This window comes from Lepidochelys kempii, chromosome 6 (genome assembly GCF_965140285.1).
Source record: "Lepidochelys kempii isolate rLepKem1 chromosome 6, rLepKem1.hap1, whole genome shotgun sequence".
Lineage (NCBI taxonomy): Eukaryota > Metazoa > Chordata > Testudines > Cheloniidae > Lepidochelys > Lepidochelys kempii.
In genome coordinates this window covers 74750058-74776251 of record NC_136385.1, presented here as the reverse complement: position 1 = coordinate 74776251, position 26194 = coordinate 74750058, and the positions used below count along the sequence as shown (strand labels likewise).

The 26194-nt window shown below is 42.4% G+C and overlaps 1 protein-coding gene across 1 annotated transcript in view; it reads right to left on the bottom strand.

The window, feature by feature from the left end:
- Positions 1-7060: 7060 nt before the first annotated feature.
- GPR176 (G protein-coupled receptor 176) overlaps positions 7061-26194 on the bottom strand; it is an 86492-nt gene continuing 67358 nt past the window's right edge. The window contains exons 2-3 of the mRNA XM_073348814.2: positions 19706-19958; positions 7061-13644 (exon numbers count right to left, since the gene is read on the bottom strand). Coding sequence (XP_073204915.1) covers positions 12534-13644; positions 19706-19958 — 1364 coding nt within the window. The 3' untranslated portion in view covers positions 7061-12533. The remainder of the gene's footprint in view (positions 13645-19705; positions 19959-26194) is intronic.

Below are 26194 nucleotides of genomic sequence, written 5' to 3'. Positions count from 1 at the left end.
AAAGGGGGTTCCAAAGAGGATGGATCTAGACTGTTCTCAATGGTAGCAGATGACAGAACGAGGAGTAATGGTCTCAAGTTGCAGTGGGGAAGGTTTAGATTGGATATTAGGAAAAACTTTTTCACTAAGAGGGTGGTGAAACACTGGAATGCGTTACCTAGGGAGGTGGTAGAATCTCCTTCCTTAGAGGTTTTTAAGGTCAGGCTTGACAAAGCCCTGGCTGGGATGATTTAACTGGGAATTGGTCCTGCTTTGAGCAGGGGGTTGGACTAGATGACCTTCAGGGGTCCCTTCCAACCCTGATATTCTATGATTCTATGAATCCTCTAATTTGTCTTGGTCCCTCTGTATCCTATCCCTACCCTCCAGCATATCTACCTCTCTTCCCAGTTTAGTGTCATCTGCAAATTTGCTGAGGGTGCAATCCACGCCATCCTCCAGATTGTTAATGAAGATACTGAACAAAACTAGCCCCCAGCACTGACCCCTGGGGCACTCTGCTTGATACCAGCTGCCAACCATGAGGGCCAGAAACGTAGGGGAATCTGAGATTCTCACACAATAGCAGGAGCTGGGGATTCAAACCAACACACCAAATATTATGAGACTGACAGTAAAATCATGAGAGTTGGCAGCACTGCTGTCCTGACTTATACCCCATGCAACTCCTCTGAGCTTAGTTATGTTGCATAGGCTGTCAATCAGGGAACAAATGGATTCACTCTAAAGAAAATGACAAGAGCTTTTGTAAAGGTCATGAAATCTCCTTAGTGTTAGTAACACAGCAGATGGTGTTGATGGTTTAAACAACACTATAAATATAAAAGCTAAAACAGATGCAGTTTTCCTTTTGCCTTTCTGAGAATGGGTAAATTTTGTTCCATAAAAAACACCAGAAACTCTGTATCCTGAAGGCGAGGGGTGGGGGTGGGGGAATTTAATTAGAGAAGACTCATGTGTGTAGAGAGGCCACAGAAGGCAAGAACACTTCAAGATGTGCTCTTCATGTGAAATGATAAGTTAGATCATGATTAGGGTAGATTCATACAAGCCCCCTTGATACATTCATAATACACAGTTTCCATGGCAACAGAATTCATTTGCCTTTCTTTTCCTAAACCAATCAAGCAGCAGCACAAATTAGGGAAAATGCCATGGAAAACTTCCATTAATATCACTTTAATTTGCACTCCTCCACTGAACCCGGTTTAGGTCATGTCAGATTTTATTTCAACAAAACTGAAACACTAATTTCATCTGCTTTAGAACAGACTGGATGGCAAAATATCAAGAGCATTTTTTAACTCTCTGGATCATTTATCTTCTGAACATTCTTTGCATTCCCACCAACGAGAAGAATCTTCTCCTGCCATCAGGCAAAATTATTAGGGTAGATGGTAGTGATGGAGGTGCTCTGTGACAAAGTAAACTCCACTTCCTGGCCAGTTCAGACAGTTCTGCGGTCACAAACACACACCGGGCATTTATTTCCATTTTACACACCAATACCATAGCTTAAGCAACATAGCTTATAGCAAAGACAGACATCTGTCCACCCAGCCTCTGAACCTTCCTTCTGAGCTCCTCTTAAGATACCTCTTGCTTTCTGTTTCCTCCTCTTATATTCTCCCCGCAATTGCCCTGTTAGCCCTGTGATTGTCACCCAAGTGCTCACAAGCCCCCACCAGAATGTGTGTAATTGCCCTCAGCTGGGCCTACAGCCTTTCTCAGGCTGCAGCAATGTCACTGATTAGGGTGTTGCTGATAGCACTCCATCATCCAGATCATAACCAGAAAGCCTTAGTACTCAAATCAGAAAAACAATTTTTAGGAGAACCATATCTCTAAATTTCAGAAAAACTGACCTTTTTCTTGAAATTTTTTTTCTTCTATAAAAGTAAGCTAATTATGGGAAAATAACAATTTTTTTTCTTTTGTTTTACTCATTTGACTCTGACTCGTAGTGGTCTGAATACAGGACTGTGTGCCAAGAATTCCAGAGGTCATATTCTAGTTGTTATACTGACTCTCTTGGTAGCACTGAGCACATCACACCGCAATAGCCAGTCCCAAAGTGTGTTGTAGGAACAGTACAGTCCCACTTCTAGGTGTTTTCGTGGCTGCATATAATATTTCTTCTACTTTGGCACAGCACCCTAAGTATGGAGTGAAATCCTGGCCCCATTGAAGTCAATGGGAAAACTCCCATTGACTTCCATAGGACTGAGATTTCACACACGGACTTGTGTTTGGAAAGCCCCCTCCTGCTGAGTCTTTTCCCCTGCTCTGCTCCTCCTTCAGGGGCCAAGCATCAAGAGCTAGCAATGGTTGATGGCTAAGCAGAATTGCATTGGAGCCCCAGAACGGTTCTGTGTCCAAAGGTTGGCTGATGGGTGGGTAAAAGTGATCAGGGAGCAGGAGGCTCTGCAACTGCTCAGGCCACAGTGGCACCGGAACAGGGGGGGGTCAAGGAGCCATGGCCATCTCACTTTTGAAAGAGGCCAGGCCTGGCTTATCCACTTTTTACCACAGGCCCGGCCTCCTGCCCCTGCTCTTCTCTCCGAGGCCCAGCCCCCACCCTGGCAAGGCCCGAAGCTGGAGCCCAGCCCAAGTAAGAGCAGCCTGGGCAGCCAAGGACCCTCCACTTGCTCAGGATGGGAGGCGCAAGAGCAGTCCCCGGCCCATGTCCCCGCCTCCCAGCTCCCCCACCCAGGGCATTTGGAGGGTCCATAGCTTCCCACAGCTACCTGGGTGGCGGCTCAGAGGGTTGCCAGGTGTCCGGTTTTCAAACAGAACAACCGATCGAAAAGGGACCCTGGCTTTGCATGGCTCCCAGGAGCAGTGGCATGTCCCCCTGCTGGCGCCTATGCATAGGGACTGCCAGGCGGCTCCACACTAGGGTTGGCAACTTTCTAGTCACACAAAACTGAACACCCCAGCCCAGCCCCTTCCTGAGGCCCTGCTCCCACTCACTACATTCCCCCTCCCTCGGTGGCTCACTCTCCCGCACCCTCACTCACTTTCACTAGGCTGGAGAAGGGGGTTAGAGTGTGGGAGAGGGTGAGGACTCTAACTTGGGGTGCAGGCTCCAGAGTGGGGCCAGAAATGAGGTGTTCAGGGTGCAGGAGGGGACTCCGGACTAGGGAAGGGAGTTTGGGTGAGGGCTCCAGCTGGGGATGTGGGCTCTGGGGTGGGGCTGGGGTGCAGGAGGGGGCTCCAGGCTGGGGGATGGGGCCGAGGGATTTGGAGTGTGGGAGGGGGCTGCGTGTTGAGGCAGGGGTTTGTGGAGTGGAAGGGGTGAGGGCTCTGGGCTGGGGGTGCAGGAGGGGACTGTGGGTGAAGTTAGGGGGGTAGGGTGCAGGGGGTGAGAGCTCTTGGGTGGGGCCAAGGATGCGGGGTTTGGGGTGCAGGAGGGTACTCTGGGTTTGGGAGGGCTCAGGGCTGGGGCCGGAAGTTGGGGCTCAGGGGGGTTGAAGGCTCGTCTCAGGATGCGGGGTCTGGGGTGGGGCCGAGGATGACGGGTTTGAGGTGCAGGAGGGGGCTCTGGGCTTGGGGGGGCTCAGGGCTGGAACAGGGGCTTGGGGTGTGGGCTTACCTCGGGCAGCTCCCGATCAGCTGCGCAGTGAAGGTCCAAGGCAGACTGCCTGCCTGTCCTGGCACTGCTCTGCATGCTCCCCAGAAGTAGCCAGCAGGTCTCTGTCCTAGGCGGGGAGGGCAGGAGGCTCCACACACCACTCTCACCCACAGGCACTACCACCCCAGCTCCCATTGGCCGGTTCTCAGCCAATGGCAGTGTGGAGCTGGTGCTCGGGGCAGGGACAGCGCGTGGAGCCCTGTGGTCTCCCCCTCGCCTAGGACCTGGACCTGCTGGCCACTTCCAGGGCACAGCACGGAGCCAGGACAGGTAGGGCCCGGTGAGCATTGCTGACGAGAGCTGCCAGGGTCCCTTTTCAACCGGGTATTCTGTGTTAGTCTGTATCCACAAAAACAACAAGGAGTCTGGAGTCTAGAGTAGATATGGGGACAGAGTAGGTGGTGATCTGGAAGTCTACTTTTGTCGTCTCCGACTTAAGGAATATTTTCAACAGTGCACTGACCCACAGAAACTCTCCTACCAACACTACAAGAAGAAGAATTCTGCGTGGACTCCTCCTGACGGTCGAAATGATAGACTGGACTTCTACATAGAGTGCTTCCGCAGACGTGCACAGGCTGAAATTGTGAACAAACAGCATCACTTGCCCCATAACCTCAGCCGTACAGAACGCAATGCCATCCACAGCCTCAGAAACAACTCTGACATTATAATCAAAGGGGCTGACAAAGGAGGTGGTATAGTCATAATGAACAGGTCAGATTATAAACAGGAGGCTGCCAGGAAACTCTCCAATACCACATTCTACAGGCCACTATCCTCTGACCCCACTGAAGGGTACCAAAGGAAACTGCACCATCTGCTCAAGAAACTCCCTGCTACAGCACGGGAACAAATCTACACGGACACCCCCCCAGAGCCCCGACCAGGGGTATTCTATCTGCTACCCAAGATCTATAAACCTGGAAACCCTGGATGCCCCATCATCTCAGGCATCAGCACTCTTACAGCAAGATTATCTGGCTATTTGAACTCTCTCCTCAGACCCTACGCTACCAGCACTCCTAGCTATCTTCGAGACACCACCGACTTTCTGAGGAAACTACAATGCATTGGTGATCTTCCTGGCCACCATGGATGTAGAAACTCTTTATTCCAATATTCCACATGAGGATGGACTACAAGCTGTCAAAAACAGTATCCCTGATGAGGCCACAGCACACCTGGTGGCTGAGCTTTGTGACTTTGTCCTCACCCACAACCATTTCAGATTTGGGGACAACTTATACCTTCAAGTCAGCGGCACTGCTATGGGTACCCGCATGGCCCCATAGTATGCCAACATCTTTATGGCTGACTTAGAGCAACGCTTCCTCAGCTCTCGTCCCCTAGCACCCCTCCTCTACTTGCTACATTGATGACATCTTCATCATATGGACCAATGGGAAGGAGGCCCTTGAAGAATTCCACCTGGATTTCAACAATTTCCACCTCACCATCAACCTCAGCCTGGACCAGTCCACACAAGAGATCCACTTCCTGGACACTACAGTGCAAATAAGTGATGGTCACATAAACAGCACCCTATACCGGAAACCTACTGACCTCTATACTTACCTACATGCCTCCAGCTTCCATCCAGGACACATCACGCGATCCATTGTCTACAGCCAAGCCCTAAGATACAACCAAATTTGCTCCAATCCCTCAGACAGAGACAAACACCTACAAGATCTTTATCAAGCATTCTTAAAACTACAATACCCACCGGGGAAGTGAGGAAACAGACTGACAGAGCGAAACGGGTACCCAGAAATCACCTACTACATGACAGGCCCTACAAGGAAAATAACAGAACACCACTAGCCATCACGTACAGCCCCCAGCTAAAACCTCTCCAGCACATTATCAACAATCTACAACTTATCCTGGAAAACGATCCTTCACTTTCACAGACCTTGGGAGACAGGCCAGTCCTCGCTTACAGACAGCCCCCAAACCTGAAGCAAATACTCACCAGCAACTACACACCACACCAGAGAAACACTAACCCAGGAACCAATCCCTGTAGCAAATCTCGTTGCCTACTCTGTCCCCATATCTACTCTAGTGACACCATCAGAGGACCCAACCACATCAGCCACACCATCAGAGGCTCATTCACCTGCATGTCTACTAATGTTATATATGCCATCATGTGCCAGCAATGCCTCTCTGCCATGTACATTGGCCAAACCAGACAGTCCCTACATAAAAGGATAAATGGACACAAATCAGATATCAGAAATGGTAACACACAAAAGCCAGTGGAAGAACACTTCAATCTTCCTGGACATTCTATAACAGATTTGAAAGTAGCTGTACTTGAACAAAAAAACTTCAGAAACAGACTTCAAAGAGAAACAGCAGAACTAAAATTCATTTGCAAATTTAACACCATTAATTTGGGCTTGAATAGGGACTGGGATTGGCTGGCTTATTACAGAAGCAGCTTTGCCTCTCTTGGAATTGACACCTCCTCATCTATGGTTGGGAGTGGACTATATCCACTCTGATCGAATTGGCCCTGTCAACACTGGTTCTCCACTTGTGAGGTAACTCCCTTCTCTTCATGTGTCAGTATATTTATGTCTTCATCTGTAACTTTCACTCCATGAATCTAAAGAAGTGAGGTTTTTACCCATGAAAGCTTATGCTCAAATATATCTGTTAGTCTTTAAGGTGCCATAATACCTGCTGGCACCTACCTCAGAGTAGTGTCTGGGAGAAGAGCAAATCAGTGTTTGGAAAGCCTCTAAGTGCTAAGCGCGGAGTATGCAGAAGAGGAGCTCAAGGAGCAATGAAATGTTATTAGATTCCACATTTTTGGTGTTGCTAAGTAACCAGAAAAATCAATCTTTCAGAACTCTTCACTGACCTCGTCTGGTTTAGAAGCTTTAAAATTGACAAGAAATGAAGATCTTTCTTGGCAGCACCCCTGCTGTTCCTCTCTCTCTCTGGCCTCCAGGGAACAGGAGGGAGGCTGCAGCTTTTTTTCAGTTCAAGTAGAAGAGCTTGTGTATTCAGAGTTGTACAGAACAGGGTTCAAGTTACTGGGGGAGTGGGTTTGTTTAATTTTGTTCAGATGTCAAAGTTTTATTGCAGATTAGCACCCAGGCTTTTGGGTTTTAGTTTTTTTTCTGTATGAAGAAAATTGATGTGTCCTTGAATTATAGGTTATTAAAGATTACTATGACTAGTCCCAAAGCAGCATTTCCATAGGTACAGATACCACTATAACTTATTTATAACACCTATTTTATTTTAATAACCCCTAATTTTACATAGAAAAAAGTATTTTTCAAATTAAATAAAATGCTTTTCAGGTATACTCTTTTTATTTTGAAAGTCTGAAGGCAGTCAGCTGAACCATTAAGTTATGGCTCCTTACAAATGAGTTTTATTGAAATCATACAGTCTCTTACCTTTTCATGAGTGCTCTTTAGCTTTAAAAAAATAAAAGCTTGACTGTAACACTTTAAACCATACATACCTAAAGATATGCCGTTAAAACCTAGTAGAGAGAAAGAGGCTACTTTTAAAAAGCTCTTTATAATCCACTTTGCAAAGTCGATATGCTCTCTTGCATGCTTTGTAAGAGCCATGCCGTGCAAGGAGTGGAGATGGGAGCTGTGAGAAGCTTCTTCAGGACACAGCAAGTTCTTCAGGACACAGCAAGACAGGGAGCTGCACACCCTACAGAATTCTAAAGCTCTGCAAGGCAGGTGAAGCAAGAGGAAGACAGGAAACAAGGGTGCAGATGCATTTATTCCAGATGTTGTGTAAACTATGAATATTTGAATACATTGTCAGCTTTCCCTCAGCCTTTCATTTCCATTACTTTCTGTTGCTTAGTTTTTTTGTTTTTAAACTGTAGTGTTACTTGATATACAACTTTAAATGTTAAGCTAGCAACTTAAAAAGTAACAATATTTTTTGTCTTATTGTTTTAGGGTTTGGCATAATAGCCCCAAACATCACAAGATTAATTAAACTGGGAATTCAAATCTTGTGGTGTATTCCAGATACAAAACAAGGTTACAACAACCCCTTAGAAACTGATTATTAAACTACTTGAAAGCAGACCTTTAGTGTTGACCAGAGAAAAGGATTATAAAAGGGGACAAATATCAGAGTAGAGCAAACCTGACAGCTTTTTATCTGCAAAATATACATACAGGTACATGTGTGTATAAATATATATTAAAAATCAAGTGCATACATTAAATTAGTACAACTTCAGAACAACTAAATGTTCTCATGTACTACAAGACTCCTGGCTTTCTATGTAAGCGTATCCTGCTATGCAATCAAAATCCATTGTTGCCAGAGGAGTCAACCAATGCAGCACTACAATGCTGAATAATTGCTTTGTTTTAAACCCATATGTTATTTAAATATTACATTATTTTCAGGGGTACTTGGGTACAGGAAATTGACATTGTTTTCTAATCTGTACTTTTACTTGTAAAAGATTTATTTTTCTGTACATTATGAGTTATTATGAGTGATTTTTCTGTGTTCTTTCTTCTATAGGGTTATAACAGTATTCTTAAAGGGAGAAGGTTATCTTCCAGTCTCTTTACCTGCCCAAATTACCTCAGTCTTTTCTTCCTTCTTTTTCCATCATTCAATTTCCTTTACTTTCCCCAATGATCAGTATGGCAATGGGTGTTTGGGTCCCCCCTCCCACTTTGATTTGATGATCAGAAGGTAGAACTCTTGATCATTAGCTCTTTCTTCATAGCAGGTTACCAGAGAGCATATTGCACAGCTAGAAGTCGTACATAAGCAAACAAACAGCCTGTGATGGGGTATACAAACCCTACACAGGGCAACACAAGGTTAATGAGCTATTGTGGGCTCAGACGGCCCCACTCTGCTATTCTTGTGAAAGATATCAGACTTGGAGGGAAGAGCTTAAAAGGAATAGGAAGTCATTTTTCTGCAGGGAACATGAATTCTGCACATGCACAGTGGTGCAGAATTCCCCAGGAGTAATCTCAGTGCTGGAGTATTAAGCAAGGTGCTCGTCCTGAGTTGAATCATACAACTGGTATGTATACTGACCCTCTGGGGACAGCAGACCTGGTATTCTGTGAGTGTTTAGTGGATAAAGGGCTGGACACTACAGCCCAGAGGAGAGTGCTTGGGTGGCTAACAGGCTGGTGGTGTCAGGGACTGATACCCAGATAAGTATAAGCAAGTCTCTCTCATGCTGGAGGCAGGGGGGTAACAAGGTGACTCACAGTCCTGGGTACCCCAAGAACTATCACAGGTATGTGTTAATTTCTTTTTGTGTTTGTTGACAACCCTAGAAGAGGTCGACTATCTGGGGCTCTTCTGGAGATCTGAGACTCTCATGACTGGAATAGTGTGGTGGAACACCTGGGCAGTGCAGAGCAGAGCCTTAGGTAAATGCATGAGCCTGCTCCGACATTTAGGAGGCACCCTGGTGAAGGAATGTAGTGACAAGCCCTATGATGATAATGACAGTTACTAGTGATCTATCATGAGTTTAAACCAGCACCCTAAAAGTGAAATATTCCGTAGCTCATTGTCACTCATCTGAATGATGTATTGTTCTTTGACTACAGTTCTATCAGAGGGTTGGTTGCTTATAATCTGACTAAAGCATCCGTATTATGCTCTATCCAGGGGCTCATTCCTTCTCTGAACACAAAAGATGTGCTTTCATACATTTCTCTGATTCTCACAGAAGTTCAAATGGATAAACTCTGCTGCAAAAATGACTAAAATAAAACGCTTCCAGCTATCATTTATATTCCAAAGCAATTCTTAAAGTGTAAAAAAAATGCATCCTAATCAAATTTGTTTCCTGAAACAATGCAGTGTCCCAAGTGGCAGTTTGAAAAAAATACATGCCAGCTTCTAAATACATTCAATGTGAATGGAAACATATGTTTGTCTTCATCATAAAAAACAACCAAACCTGTCACCCTCCAAAACAATTTAGGATTAAAAAGGCCAAATTCATACCTGGTGTAAGTCTATTGAATTTGACTCTATGTTTATCATTGTTCTATTGAACATGAAAGCAAGAATGGGCAAAACCAAGGGTGGCTTTGTTTTTTCAAGGGAGGTTCACAGCTGGGTTCCATTCTGAAGACCCAAAGTTTGGAGAAAGGGGAAAGCTTCAGATGAAGACTGCTGGCTTTGGCTCATGCCTACTAGGAAGCAGACCACAAATGTTTAATTTAACCAAAAGCTTATAAGGAAGATGCAGTAGCTGACAGCTTTCTTTTTCAGATATGTTGTTAATAAAGGCTGCTGATCTAGTAACTCTGAAAAAACAAACACATATTCCGTTGCAATATTTTATCAACACTTACAAAAAATAACTAGCAACAGTGATTCTCAACATTTTCCATCCTGAGACCTTCCACTCCCTTCCACTAGCCAGACCCCATTCCCATATTGCTAAATGGAAAGGGCAGGGTGGTTGTGACCTGTCTGTGATCCATCTGCGGTTGTGGCCCCCAGACTGAGAACCCCTAAACTTGCATAGCAACAACCTAAAAGGAGAGGACGAGAAACATTGTTTACAATGGAGTTTAAAAACCACTCTTCACATTTTTGTTAAAATGTTTGCTTTGAGTGACTAGTAGACATGAATCACCCTTAGCTTCATCTGAAACCACAGTCGTGCTTCAGATGTGTCTGAGGAAGAACAGTTATTCATCATTCTCTGCCTAGGCAGAATTCTTTCTTTCTTTTAACACTGGGCTGGTCAGATTTGGCAAGTTATTTTAAACTAGACAAGAGTCTTCACCTCTACGTTTTAAAGAAAACTATTTACTAAACAGGCAGTAGGCTACAGGTGAGGGCTTGGCATGCACCAAAGATCTAAACTACAAACTGAGAACAAGTGCGCACAAAGAGTACTAGGGTATCATCAATCTGTGCTTTTGATAAACTACAGTGTGAGACAACAGCAAATACAGAAATGGAAGAAAGGAAGGGCCACCTGCAACTGAACAAGGATTAAAGTTCCAGGGGTACAGTAGTTTTAAGTTTGTCTTACAGACTGTCACAGTTTAAAATTCACATTCAAGATACGCAAAACAATACATCTGTAATCAAGAAGGTAGGTGAGCTACAGTACAATGCCTGAGCACTCCTAGATAGACTAGCTTTTTGATAGAATGGACAGTTTGGTTCTGATTCACAAAGGATTTAGGCACCAGGTGTGGAAATCTGCTGTGAAAGTCATATATTGGATGATCTAGTACCGGGTGGCCAACCTGTGGCCCCGGAGCCACATGCGGCTCTTCAGAAGTTAATATGCGGCTCCTTGTATAGGCACCGACTGCGGGGCTGGAGCTACAGGTGCCAACTTTCCCATGTGCCAGGGGGTGCTCACTGCTCAACCCCTGGCTCTGCCACAGGCCCTGCCCACACTCCTCCCCTTCCTGCCTCCTCCCTTGAGCCTGCCATGCCCTCGCTCCTCTCTCCTCCTTCCCCCGAGCCTCCTGCACACCACGAAACAGCTGATCGGGAGGTGCGGGGAGGGTGGGGAAGGTGCTAATCGATGGGGCTGATGATGGGCGGGAGGCACTGGGAGCGGGGGAGGGGAGAAGCTAATCGGGGGCTGCTGACGTATTACTGGGCTCTTTGGCAACGTACATTGGTAAATTCTGGCTCCTTCTCAGCCTCAGGTTGGCCACCCCGATCTAGTATGAGATGAGTGGTGTAAATTACAATTAGAGTATTTGGGGTTTATGCCCACCACTAAAAGGAAATTTAGGGGTTGTGCTGTCTCCCTACTCCCGCCAAGAGTAAAGAATGGCACTTACATTTATTCTGTTCGGAGGCTAACCATCAGCTTGCTGCAACATCACTTTTTAAAAAGGTATTACAATTTCTGCACCTTGAGAAATGCAGGCAAATAAAGGTAATGCCTTGTGTTTTCACAAAACAGTCAAAAGAAAAGGGCACAAGCAGACCACATATTTACCCAGGACTCTGGCTATTTACAGCATGCCAAAATCATGCACCCAGTAGGCATATGCACCATGCACATCACCATGGGATCTAACTGCCATTGGCTCATGCCCTAGGCACATCTATGCATGCTCCTTTGGGAAGAAACTGTATCACATGGACTACAGTCTACTTTTCATTAAACTACAGGAAATGCATTTGTTTTTAAAGGGAGGAAATGGCTATTTTATAAGTTTTTTTCTGTTAATTTCTAAACAATCTGGGGGGGCCTCCTACACCAGCAATTGGGCTTTCTCTGCTAATTGATCCTTTTTAGGCCAAAAGTGAGCATACTTTAACTGAGAAAATAACTGGGCTACAAAAGGAAGAGAAGAGTAACATGCATAAGAAACCTAGGGGCTGACATGGCAATTTTTTTACTTTGCTGTAAGAGATCAGCTAAAGAGAAAGGGCATCTTTTTATATTTCATTAATGAAACCCTCAGAAACTTGCTCTGTCCATTTTTGTGTAGAAGGGGCATGGCCTACCTATTTTGCCTCCATTTTGTGCTCCCTGAAGTCCTGCCTATTGGCTTGCTGCTGCAACACAGAATAGTTATGTTTTCATTTTACTAAACACTGGAGTGCCCAGTAAACCAACTGCCAGACCGCAACATGAAAGTTTCACAGGAAATGTACACAAAGCCATACATACCCTTTGGAAGTGAATCAGACCTGTACTACAGTCTGGATTTCACAAATAAAGCAGGAATGACACCAGTAGATATTTGATGAAAACACATTCATAAGGAACACTTCTGTTATATGTTTCCCTTTTGTTTTTATGTATTTGGCACAAAAATCAGCCTGTAACAAATTTCAGCATAACAATGATCCATGGGATCGCGTACTGTAGAAAGTGGCCTTCCTTTGTTATTCATAGCTCCTGCTCCTACTAGGAATCCACTTTGGGAAAGATACTAACTTTATTGTTCCTGCTGATTTTTCTTTCTGCTTTACACTTGGGCTGCTTTGTCTGGATGAGCTCTTCAGGGGTATTCCCCAAGGGAGGCAGCAGTCGCTTCTTACTATTCCGATTTTCTGAGAGCCACTGTGGAGGCAACTCAAAAGGTCCAAAGCCAAACTGCATTGAATATTTATCATTGACCAGCTCGCCTTCTGTTGGCATGGCAGGAGCCACCTGAGCAGCCGAGTCTGCAATGGTGTGTTGTAGACATTTCTGAACGAACGTCTGTTCTACCTCTAAACTGGTGGTAGGGATTTCCTTCCGCTGAAAGTCACCAGAACCAATGGATTTTGTTTCATTCTCCTCATCATCCTCAGTTGGCTTAAAAATTTGCTGCTGCCCAATGTGAAACATCTCCAGAAGCTGGCTACCAGAGCGGACATTGGGCTCCAAGTTGGTATCTGCAACACTCCCAGAGCTGATAATGTTCCTCCTACTATACCTCCGGTGTAGCTGCACTATTGTCCCCACTAAGCACTTCCGTACAGATTTGTTTACAGTCAAAAAGAGCAAAGGATTGGCTAGCAGGGAGACTTTAGGCAACCAGATGGCAGTGAGGAACAAGAAGATTGAAATATCTGATATGTTGAGTATGGTACGGTAAATCATCAGAGTCACGTAGGGAACGCTACAGAAAATAAAGATCATAACCATGGAGAGCAGCATGGCATGAAGCTCAGCTTCTCTCTGGGAGGCATAGGGAATAGAAATAGTATTCTGAGGCGTTCTTAAGGCAGCTATGATGACTTTTTTCTTTTGGCTAGCACTCAGTGCTCTGCGGATAAGAATCATAAAGAAAAACACCACAGCCACCGGTACAATAACAGTGGTGATGTTATAAATAATAACATACACCAAGTGGCCTAGGGAGTAGCTCCAGGATCCTGTGCAGGTGGACATGGCATAAATATCAGACACATTAGTCACAGCAAATACAGGAATGCTGGCCACCACGGCATGGGCCCAGATGTAGATAACCAGGTCTCGAGACTTCGCATCAGAGATCTTTCTTTCCAATGGGTATAAAACTGAGTAGTACCTGCCAAAAAACAAGGACAGTTTAAAGAGATGTGAATATATGTATTGATTGTTTGGGATCACACAGTCAGAGAATCAAAGAGTCCTAGAACTGGAAGGGACCTTGAGAGGTCATCTAGTCCAGTCCCCTGCACTCATGGCAGAATTAAGTATTATCTAGACCATTCCTGACAGGTATTTGTCTAACCTGCTCTTAAAAATCTCCAATGCTGGAGATTCCACAATCTCCCTAGGCAATGTATTCCAGTGCTTAACCATGCTGACAGTTAGGAAGTTTTTCCTAATGTCCAACCTAAACCTCCCTTGCTGCAATTTAAGCCCATTGTTTCTTGTCCTATCCTCAGAGGTTAAGAAAAACAATTTTTCTCTCTCCTCCTCGTAACAACCTTTTATGTACTTGAAAACTGTTATCATGTCCCCCATCAGTCTTCTCTTTTCCAGACTAAACAAACCCAGTTTTTTCAATCTTCCCTCATAGGTCATGTTTTCTAGTTTGTCGCTTTTCTCTGGGCTCTCTCCAATTTGTCCACGTCCTTCCTGAAATGTGCAGCCCAGAACTGGACACAATACTCCACTTGAGCCCTAATCAGCGCAGAGTACAGTGGAAGAATTACTTCTCGTGTCTTGCTTACAACACTCCTGCTAATACATCCCAAAATGATGTTTGCTTTTTTTGCAACAGCATTACACTGTTGACTCATATTTAGCTTGTGGTTCACTATGACCACCAGATCCTTTTCCACAGTACTCCTTCCAAGGCAGTCATTTCCCATTTTGTATGTGTGCAACTGATTGTTCTGTCCTAAATGGAGTACTTTGCATTTGTCCTTATTGAAGTTTATCCTTTTTACTTCAGACCATTTCTCCAGTTTGTCCAGATCACTTTGAATTTTAATTCTATCCTCCAAAGCACTTGCAATCCCTCCCAGCTTGGTATCATCTGCAAACTTTATAAGTGTACTCCAGTTTATAAGCCAGTCTCCTGGCTTGACGGAGGGAGATGAGGATAGTGTTTTGGTAGCTGTTTGAGTATGATGTGGGTTGCCAAATGACTACCAGTTTCTGCTTTCTCTTAAACAAGAGTCTGGCTTTATAGGTCTAGCTCTAGAACAGGACTGAAGATCCACACCTTCATAAATGATCTGGAGGATGGTGTGGATTGCACCCTCAGCAAATTTGCAGATGACACTAAACTGGGAGGAGAAGTAGATACGCTGGAGGGTAGGGATAGGATACAGAGGGCTCTAGACCAATTAGAGGATTGGGCCAAAAGAAATCTGATGAGGTTCAACAAGGACAAGTGCAGAGTCCTGCACTTAGGACGGAAGAATCCCATGCACCGCTACAGACTAGGGGCCGAATGGCTCGGCAGCTGTTCTGCAGAAAAGGACCTAGGGGTTACAGTGGACGAGAAGCTGGATATGAGTCATCAGTGTGCACTTGTTGCCAAGAAGGCCAATGGCATTTTGGGATGTATAGGTAGGGGCATTGCCAGCAGATCGAGGAACGTGATCGTTCCCCTCTATTCGACATTGGTGAGGCCTCATCTGGAGTACTGTGTCCAGTTTTGGGCCCCACACTACAAGAAGGATGTGGAAAAATTGGGAAGAGTCCAGTGGAGGGCAACAAAAATGATTAGGGGACTGGAACACATGACTTATGAGGAGAGGCTGAGGGAACTGGCATTGTTTAGTCTGCAGAAGAGAAGAATGAGAGGGGATTTGATAGGTGCTTTCAACTACCTGAAAGGGGGTTCCAAAGAGGATGGATCTAGACTATTCTCGGTGGTAGCTGATGACAGAACAAGGAGTAATGGTCTCAAGTTGCAGTGGGGGAGGTTTAGGTTGGATATTAGGAAAAACTTTTTCACTAGGAGGGTGGTGAAACACTGGAATGCGTTACCTGGGGGGGGGTGGAATCTCCTTCCTTAGATATTTTTAAGGTCAGGCTTGACAAAGCCCTGGCTAGGATGATTTAGTTGGGGATTGGTCCTGCTTTGAGCAGGGGGTTGGACTAGATGACCTCCTGAGGTCCCTTCCAACCCTGATATTCTATGATTCTATGAAGCACATGTCAATGATCAGCCAATAGCTATCCCTACCGTACCCAGGATTATATTACATTTTTGTCTGGATTTATATTCATTAAAAATATCTTATACTGGTCTTGAAACTTCCAAGTGGCTCTCTCATAATTTTCGTACCTCCATGCACATTGCACTGGTCATATTCAGAAAAAAGAATAATAATGACTGAGGCACATTTATGTTCATTCAAAACGCCAGAGTCTCAATTTAATCTGAAGGATATCCTATGACGGATTACCTCCCAAAGTACTTAGCACCAAAAAAAACCCCCAAAACCAAAGTGTCAGAGGTCACAAACAGGGACAGAATAATCCCAACATTTGTATGTAGGGCAATAAGAAATGTGGATAGATTTTGCCAGATCAGTAATCTAATGCACCATCAATGTCTTCATCCTGAATATCTTCGGATGTTGTTTCTAAACAAAATGTAATTGTAAGCAGCAATACAATATACCTGGCTGATATGATTGGAGAATGGTTGCAGTAGTTGGTGGCATGTGGCATGCAAGTCAGTGAAGTGAGAGTCCTGTTGCATACATGCTTTTGGCTGTGGTAAGTCACCTTGTGTAAGCAAGCATGATGTCTATAAATGCTGTAAAATTCTGGAGTCTTAGCTCTACTCTTCAAGAGAGAGCACTAAAAATAAATTGGATATAATTTTACTTGGCATGTGCATGAAAAACAGGTACAAGAATTTTTTAAAACATTTTGCTTTGTAGTATGGTTGGTGCTTAAGTACAAGGCCCTGTCAGTACAGTATGATTTCTGCATCTAGGTGCAATGTATGTAGCACTGCATGTGTCCCTCTACTGTAGAAAATAATGTGGATTTGATTTTCAAAAGTTGTGGTGCCCAGGGCCATCAGTAAATGGATAGTTATAAATATACCTAGCAATTTGCACATCCATCTGTGGTAACTGAACCAATTACATGCTCAAATTCATATTCTTTTTTGCTTGCAGATGTGGATGTTTGAGCTTTTAAAAATCAGGATCTGCTCATGTATTTGTGGTGTTATTGTCCTTTAGGTGACTTATTTCTAATCATAGGGATTCTCCTTATCAAGTGGTAGGGGCTTGTGCTTTTTGATGCTGAAGGGCATGAATATTATTACTGAGGCCCACATAGTATGCAGTTTCACTGGTGACCATGGTGCCTGTTGCTTATAGGGTCGCAGATAGCTGTATAGTGTTTTTTGTTTGAGATACTGATGCTTGAATATGAATCTTGAATATTTCTCAACTCAATAATTTGCCATGCAAACCCCCACATCCTCTTCCTTGAAGATGTTAGAGATGAACAATAGCTTCAATGTAAGCTCCAGCCAATTAGTAAATATAAAAATACCTATCAGACTTCAAAAGCATCTCATGATACCACAGATATGCCTTATGGCTTTTACTGCTAGAGATGCTATTAGAAGCTGAAATTGCTGATAGCAGACCAACCTTGGATAGAAGCCTCCCTCCATGAAGATTAGTTTGACTGGATACAACAGTTTTGTATACAGAGTAGTCATTGTAAAGTGTCCATACAGTATCTTGCCAGGGGCACAAGTAATTAATGAAGCCTAGGGAACTACAAAACAAGAGGTTTTAATGATCAGCCCCATCCAGCCCCTTTTGTTTAAAGAGAAAAGTACAATTCTTTTTCAGTCTCTCTTCAAACCAGAACAAACCAAGAGTGCAGGAACTGGGTTTAGCTAACACCATCCTTAAGTTGTGAATAGTAAAGAGGAAATGTGTCTAGTCAAATAGAGTTGTTCAAAACACCACCAGTTTGGTTCATAGGGCTTCCTGTAAACTTCTTCTTAATTAGTTGAGGTGAGTTCCCATCCTGAGTTTCCTTTTGAGCTCAGAGTTTGAACATCAAAAACTCAAAGGAAAACTCACTTGAGTTTCTAGTGATTTCCACCCCACCGTTAATCAGTCCAAGTGCTCTTGAAACTCAGCCAGATTTGCTCAAACAAGGTGCAAACTTTTTAATGAAACCCAAAGTAGCAAATTATAATTACAAAGCTAAACCCTTCAAAACAGGGATGTATATAATGGAACAATAGGCATATAAATTTTGCACCAAGCCTGCCAAGCCCTGTGTGAGTGGCTGTCTGTATCTCCTACTAAAAAATCAATGTGAGCTCTGATGGCAGAAGCCCTGCAGGATTGATCCCTATGTTTACTTGTATGTATTATCCTGATGCACACTAGTGCTGTAACAGTTATGGGCCAATCACTTTTCCCCATTTGAAAATTCTGTTTTTCTTGGGCTCGTGCATTTAGTTTGCATTAGGTGAAACACAGTTCTCCCTCTTGATCATGCCTGAAATGTCAGGATGTAGTAGATCCTCAACACTCTAAGGGATAATTCTCTCTTCTCCCCAGTCAGACACCATATAGGGAAGGAAGTGTCAAATCATAAAGACCAGTAAATACAGAAATTATAATGAAAGCTAAAGAGGCACTTCCAGGCATAGCTGCAGTATCCAATATTTTGCCCAATATTAATAGAATGGTATTGGATGAAATTCATACCTTGTTTAACCCTGCTGAAGTCAATCGATGATTTGGTTCCTTACAGAACTGACTCAAGTTAACTACACCATTATCAGATTAGCACAAACAGCATTCGTACAATATACAATGTAGGGATCATTACTTGCAAGTAACATAGAACTTTGATGTCAGGTCAATTTAGTTGGCATTAATTATGCAATTAACTTGTATCACACTTATTTTTACAAGACAGTCTACTTTACTCTGGCAGCTGCAACATCCATTTATCTTATGTCATGTGACCAACCTGCCCAATATTAATCTTACACGCTGCATATTTCTGTTTTGGTCCAACACCATGTTGGACCCGGGTCTGTACAGGGAGACAGCTGCTCACTCGGGGGACACTAGGACCCACAGGCTGCCCCCCTCCCCCCCGCCTACTGTGTGGCCTGGCAGAAAGCTGCCAAGAGGAGCCAGTCAGAGTCTCCAGCCGGTAGGAGAAGAAGCAGCCAAAGCAAGAACTGTTGATGCTTTGGAGAACTTTCTCTTGTGTTGACTGTACTTTCTCTGCCTTGTGCTGATTGGCTGTTTGCACCAACCTCACCCTCCCTCACAGTCTCTTCACCTCAGCTTTACTCCAGACCTGCCCTTCTTACCTGCCCTGTCCCCCTTACCCTCTCGCCTTCAGTGCCCCCCTCCCTTCCCTTTTCTTTCCATTTACTTTATCCTCTCCCATCTATACCTACCTAAGGAGAGTGAGAAAATTGTGGAAATAACATGATATTTGCTGCCATCACACCATTCACTCTGCTTGTGCGTTGTACCCTGTTCCCCACCCTAGGTCTGTCTGGTCTATTTAGAGTGTATGCTCTTTGAGGCAGGGACCATCTTTTTGTTTTATGTTTGTACAGCGCCTCATACAATGGGTCCTGGTCCATGACTGGGGCTACTATGTACTATGGTAATACAAATAATAATTTTGCATTAGTCTGGACCCAAAAATTTGTATTTTGCTCACAGAACCACTCATGTGAAACTGTACTTTTCCATGTTAATAGAGATCTGCCTCAAGATAGGTGGGATCAGAAAGTATTAATCACATAATGAGTGAGTTAATGGACAAGTATCCGAGAAGTTTGTTCATCCCAAAGACTTGTTACTAAGAAGGATTAATGACAGGAGGAATAAGAGGATAGAAGCATCTTTGAAGATACATCTGCATATCAAAACCCCTTTGTGAAGTACATAGATATCAGGATAAACTGAAATGAAACTGTTCTACACAACAGAGATTAATCTTTATATCCATACTTGTGTGGAAGGAAATTGAACTTTGTGAACACAAAGCTGGGGTGGAGGCAGTTGATATATTGGCACAAGGCACCATTAAACAATATTTAACATTCAGGTGTCTGTAATTAAGCAGGGAAGGAAATAAAGAAAATCAAGGACACTTTGCTAGTAAATTTAATTTCTTACCTGTCCAAAGCAATGGCAGGAAAACTAAGGATGGTCACTGAGCAGAAGACTTTATGCAAGAACTTGACAATTTTACAGAAGAGCATGGTGTAGATCCACCAACAGCAGTGTGGACTAGCACTAAGGACAATATCAAAAGGCACACAGACTAGACTGGCACAGATCCCAGAGCAGGCCAAGTTCTTAATGAAGCGGTTTGTTACTGATTTAAATACTGATGTTCTGCAGGTCGACCACAGCACCATGACGTTTCCTGGGAAAAGGGGGAAGAAAAAGACAAAATACAAATCTATACTTCTGACTAATTTGAATGTTTCAAAGTACTGCAAATAAAAGCACTTGTTTAGAATTAGCTATATATCTTTGGTTCCGCCTAATATTTGTATTATATAGGCAGAGCAAGAGCACGTATTTATGTGTATGCACAATTGGACACAAAGAGTTCAATTTCCAAACGTAAGTGGTTAAATAGGATGACCAAACCATGCATTTAGATGCTTAAATTGACACAAAAGTGTTTCAAATGGGCAGTTTGTTTTGAGTATCCAAATATGGAAATCTATTAAGGTACCCACATTTCAAAAAATTGGCGCACAGTATTTTAAAAGATGGATATACAGAGTAAGAAAAGAAAGATTCCAGGTAAAGCTGATTTTACATTACTTGTCTGGGTGTGAAAATGGGTCAGCAGGCTGCTTTTTTACTACCTCTGAAGACCTTGGTACAAGTTTACAGTAGTGCATTGAGGCCTGTATTAGGCAACAAAAGAATGAGATTTATCTTCATTTACTTTTCAATTTATGGGATTCCATACAGACAATAATGTCTAATTATACCAAGGGAAAAAAAGAGAAACACACAAGATGAAATCAACCAAGTTTTTCCAATATTCAATATATATATACTCTACAGTTTGAAGAGAAATGTGGGATGAGGGTGTGGGGAGGAACAGAAAAAGGAAAGGCAGAAATCAACATTAGTTCAGATAGTATTTATCACTGATCATACTCTACTCCTGACACAAAAAGTCTGACATCAAAGACTCAGTTCTTCCTGAATAACCTCGACAGTAACTAGTAATAGATAATGTTATGGCAGGTGTCACCAAGTGGTGCTTTTATACATAGTCTTTCAAGTTCTTTTTCTGTAGTGTGTAACATAATGTTCAGTCTTGGGAAGACATGCTGTGCTGTTGTTAGTATTTCTTAGGCAGGGTTCTCTGTAGGAGGTAGCTTCTGAAGAGAGGGAGTTCTGTGAGCAGCAGAAAAGTTTGCTATCTGCCTTTGGCTTTGATTAAAATAAATTCTTGGGGCAGTAACTTGTGTTGCTGCAGGGCTGAGATTCCTGGAAAAAGGGACTGACTGCCGTGCATGCTGTCTGACCACCTTTGTTCTAGAATTGGTGTATGGATATAAATAAAACAAGTTACACTTAGCATATACTCAAAATTCTATGTCACTGATATCTCCTCCACTGGGAAGCTGACCTGCAAGGCTCCAGATATTTGTTACTGCTCAACAGAGGCATTATACTGGTGTCAGAAAAGGACACTGGTGTCAGAAGAAGGGACAGCAGCAGCATGCCATTTTTCAGGATGATTGTAGACCCTAAAATTCCATCATGTTTCCCCTAATTTTAAACAAAACCAGTAACAGAACACATATACCCAGTGACTAGACATATACCCACTACAACTAGAGAGCTGCATTTGCCAACCTTTTCAAAAGTGGCTCTGAAATATCACCCACAAAGCTTATCACCTAACACACAGAAAGATTTATATGCTAAAAACAGAAGGCCAGAGAAATATCACTGCCCCTGCTGAAGGCAAAACCGATCCAAATGGGTAATTGGTTTCACAAGAAGTTGTTAAAGGCCCACAGCTGTCATTGTACAGAGAAGGACTCCTTACCCATGACATTAAAATCTCACAGCAGCACAACGGGAAAGGAAGCAATCTGCCTTTGTAGCACGTAGTGCTGGATCCCTCCTGCTGCACACCAAGATGTCAGATACGAGATTGAGCACAAACTGATTGCAAGAGAGAGATTTTTACAGAAAAGAGAACATTTCCTAATAGGAAAAGCACAACCAGAGATCACAACTAGTGTTAAAAAATAGATAGAAATGCCGTTAGTTGAGTGTAAGTCCTTGCTTCATTCTGCCAACTAGCTTTTTAGAAACTAGCCAGTATCTTTACTGTATCGTTTCAGAAAAGTGTACAGTATAACTTCTGAAATATTCACCATTGATATGCTGTATAGGTTTACAGTAAATAAATATAACTCTTTATTCAATTTTACATCAATTGTATGATGTATTTCTTATTACCCAAATTCCTATTTGGTAGCTGACAAAATATTTAGCTAAGTATTTACTATTTGATGTGTTTAAAAATAGAATCTTCATCTAGTTTTGGCAGGTGCCTTGGGCATGATAAAATATTCACCAAGCAGCATTCAATCAGCTGGGTTTAAAGCTTCTGAAAGCACTAGAAGGTATTCAGTCAATCATATCACTTGCTCAACAAAGTATTCCTTGTTATTCCTATCCTCCAGTTATTAAAGGAGGACACTTCAGACAGTAACAACATACTATTATGATGACCTGGAGCAGGGGAGAAGCTGATGGCTTTGTTTGTAAATTGAAACTATTTACCTATTTTGAATTTCTTTAGTAGCTCTTCACAGTAAATCACTAAATCACTGCAAGGTTCACCTCTCTGTTAGAATGAATACAAATAAAGACGCTGAGAAAGAAAAGCAACTAGCGGACATTTTTATGGTTCAGACACTGCTAGAGAAGTGTTGAGCTATTCTTCATATTCCTGTGGCATAAGGTCTAATGAAGTAGGACAGTCTGAGTCTAGAGAGACAGCCTTGGAGTCAGTTTTATAAACCATGAGTTGTCATATGATTTCCTCCATTGGGAGGTATAGAGGAAATGAAAATAGCACAAGTCCTGACCAAACCTGGCTGATGAGTGGGAGGAGTAGAGATCACAAGGCATCGTTCCTCTCTCTCTAAGATGGAGGAATCCTTTACCTATACATGATGCAACTGGACCGCCACATGTGTTCGATGGGTCATAGCTTGGGGACAGAGCTGAGTGCAAGCACTCAAAAGGGTATATTATACCTCCAAAACCAATGGGTTTTTCAATGGAAAATCAATCAGGCACTAATGCTACTCAGAGAAGCTTTAACTTTATTTGTACTTGCAGCCATGGTTAACTAGCTCCTAGGCAAGCCAGGCTACCAGAGGAGACTAGGACATTGGGCATCAGCATGCAGTGGCAAGCTCTCCATGCCGATAGCTTGAAATCAGCAGATTTCCCACCATATGCCACAAAGCCTTCGCCTCAAAGAAAATAAGGCACTGAAAACTCCACACAGGAGTCTGATAGTATGGAGACAATCAAAGCCTACACAGGGAACTGCACAGTTTTCCATATCAGTTTTGCTTACCCATCATCCATTTATTTTCATGGGAGAGGATGACACTGTTCTAGGTGACTGAGTTATTTAACTAGCATTACAGCAGTCTGTGTTTTGAGTCTTTTCCATACTTGTATAGCCAGAGTTGTTCCTTTTTTGTCCACATTCCTCTGTCATTAGCTGTTGGAATTTGTGAAAGATCCCAGACTACTATCGGTATTCTGGCTGGTTTATAGCTCCATGTTTCAGGTCATTACAGCTGAAAATACTATAGACATTTTCTATCAAAGGTTATTTTCCTAGGTATTTGGATGATAAGCCAGGCCACCTTGGGCTCACATTTAATAAATGACACCAGATTGTGCTAGTCAATTCTTGGATGGGAGACTTCTATGGGAAGCGGTGCTGGTGATTCAACAGATGGCACTGTCCCCTCAGTACTAAACTAATGTACAGGCATCTCTTATGGCAACCTTGGTATAGCGAGTCACCTATTGTTGTTTAAGATTTCAAATATGTTAGAGGAAAGGACAAAACTGTATTTTAATTAAAAAGGAGAAATATAAATTCTTGTTTGATAGTAGTTCTTAATGGGCAAATGTCTACAATAAAACAACCACTACAACTGGCATTAGTTGGCAACCTTGCTGGCATTCTGTGTGACTTTCAACGACGGGTAGATGCCTAACTCCCATTCAGGCCTTTGGAAATGTTTCCCAGCAACAATGAGTAATCACTGGCCTCTGCAGGCTTCACTGAAAAATAGATCCTTTAAATTTAGAAAAAAAATTAAGTATAGAGTCTGCCAAACTAATTTAAATAAAGTTAATCTACTTGTACTACTGCAAATTTTAATATACAATAAATATCTTTATGCACTGTCTATTCATAATGTTGTATTTGTATGTAATAAATGGTTGCCTTAGGTAACCCCAACTTTTTTTTGTTCTGAAATTTTAGGGAGACCAATGTAAGCAGAGTTACAATAATGAAAATACCCAGAGAAGTAGAGTCAGAAAAAAAAGTTACTACAAAAATGGGCTAATATATCACGCTGAAAAATAGTCTGCTAAGGCGACAAACTCCGGCGAACATTTTTACGTGTTCATGGAATCTACGGGTAGCAACATACTCAGAACTTTTATTATTATCAATAAAGTTGCATTCTGATTCAAAGTGGTGAAACAGGTAGAAACATATTAAACTCAGTTGTCAGCGCACCTTTTTCCACACCAAGCTCCACCATTCTTAAATGTCTTTGCTAGACTCAAAGTGTTGATCCAGGTATTAAAATCAAACAGATAATTTTGTAACAACATCTCTTAGTAATAACTCTAATAATAAGTAAAACTCTGAATAATATCTTTAACAACCAGCAAGATGATCACAATAGAAACCAGAGATGGTCATCTAAAAGAAATACCTTTGCCACTAAGTCAGAATTAAGTCTTTATTCGCTGTGGATTTACTCATGAAACCTTAGCTAATGTACCCTCATGGATCTAGTTTTCAGCTGGATACCAAATTATACTTTTGTTAACATTAGCTAGATCAGGATTGAAGCAAAACTCCCAATACAAAGCCCACACACTTCAAATCTGACTTCTTTTTCCTACTTCTTACTTTCATGAACTCTCACGTCCCACCTAGAGTGGAATTTATTGGATGTAAGTATCTTTACAACAGTAACAAAAACTTTGAGGTTGCTAATAGAACTGGTTGGAAAATGGGTTCCCCCACCCCCCTGGACAATTTCATTGAAAACATTGATACCTCCTCTTAAAAACCAACAATTTTCAATTTTCAGCAACAACCACAACAACAAATTTTTTTTTATATTTTTTTTATTTTCTGTTTTTTTTCCTTAATCAAAATAAAAGCCTTGTAGACTGACAGTATGCATCCTCTTTGCATATGGAAAATATAAAGCAAAGTTTCTAAATTCCCTAACCAATTAATTTTATAATGAGTAGGGCTCCTAGGTACTATCACAATACAAATAAATAATAATAATTCTTGCTTGCTTACATTAATGTCATTACCACACTTCTGTTAAATTTATGGCCAATTAATTTTGATTTCACTCTTTTTTTCAACTCTTGTTTTTTCACTTTTTAGTTTATATGTATGTGTAGGCAGATCTTTGACATCTGAGGCAAAACTAATGTTAAACATAATAGCTGCTGCACACTGGAATTATTGCTTCAGGACCAGCAGTTAAGAGAACCACCCACTCTCCCTGACCTATGCCACACTTCTTTCTTTCTTACGCAACAACAGGGGGTGTAGAGGAGTATTTTAAAACCTTGTGGCAAAAAAACCAGGATGGAGACTTATGTTTACACATCTAGGGTAAAATTTTGGACCATTTAAGTCAACAGAAAACCTCCCACTAACTTAAATGTAGCCAGAATTTCACCTTTGTGATATTTCATTGTGCACCTGAGATGATGCACAACTCCCTATCTCCATGCCACATGGGCTGTTACAGGATTGCTTTCCCAAACAGTCTAGATTAAGAGCTGGGTTGTTTTCCTGTTTTGTTTTTTAATTTCTTCTGTGAAAACCATCAGATCATCCTCCTGGGATGCTGCACAGTGCCATACCACGGGGAACAGAAAATGCTCCCGTACAGAAAAAAAATACAACAGCTCCAGAACAGTGTGCACCGATGTAGGTGAATCTAATTCTTTCCAATATGTTTCAAGATGTTCATTTTTGTATTTTTGAGCAAAATTCATTATAAACTTGAATATTATTTTTTCATTCCAAGAATCAGGCTGTTCTATTCACATACACCTTATTTTTAAGATACTGTTTCTTTTTCATGTGCTTGCAGTTATCGTTCACACATGACTCTGAGAGATTTAAAACTTGCATACAAATTGATGATTGTTGCTTGCGCCTGCATTTAAAATGCCAGTTGTGTTCTATCCCTCTCCAATACAGCAAGCAACTGGAATGCGTTTTTAAATTCTTTCATGTACACAGCTGTCTTTAAATAAAAACGTGTAACATTTCCTCCATCAGGCATAAAGATGTGATGTTTGCAC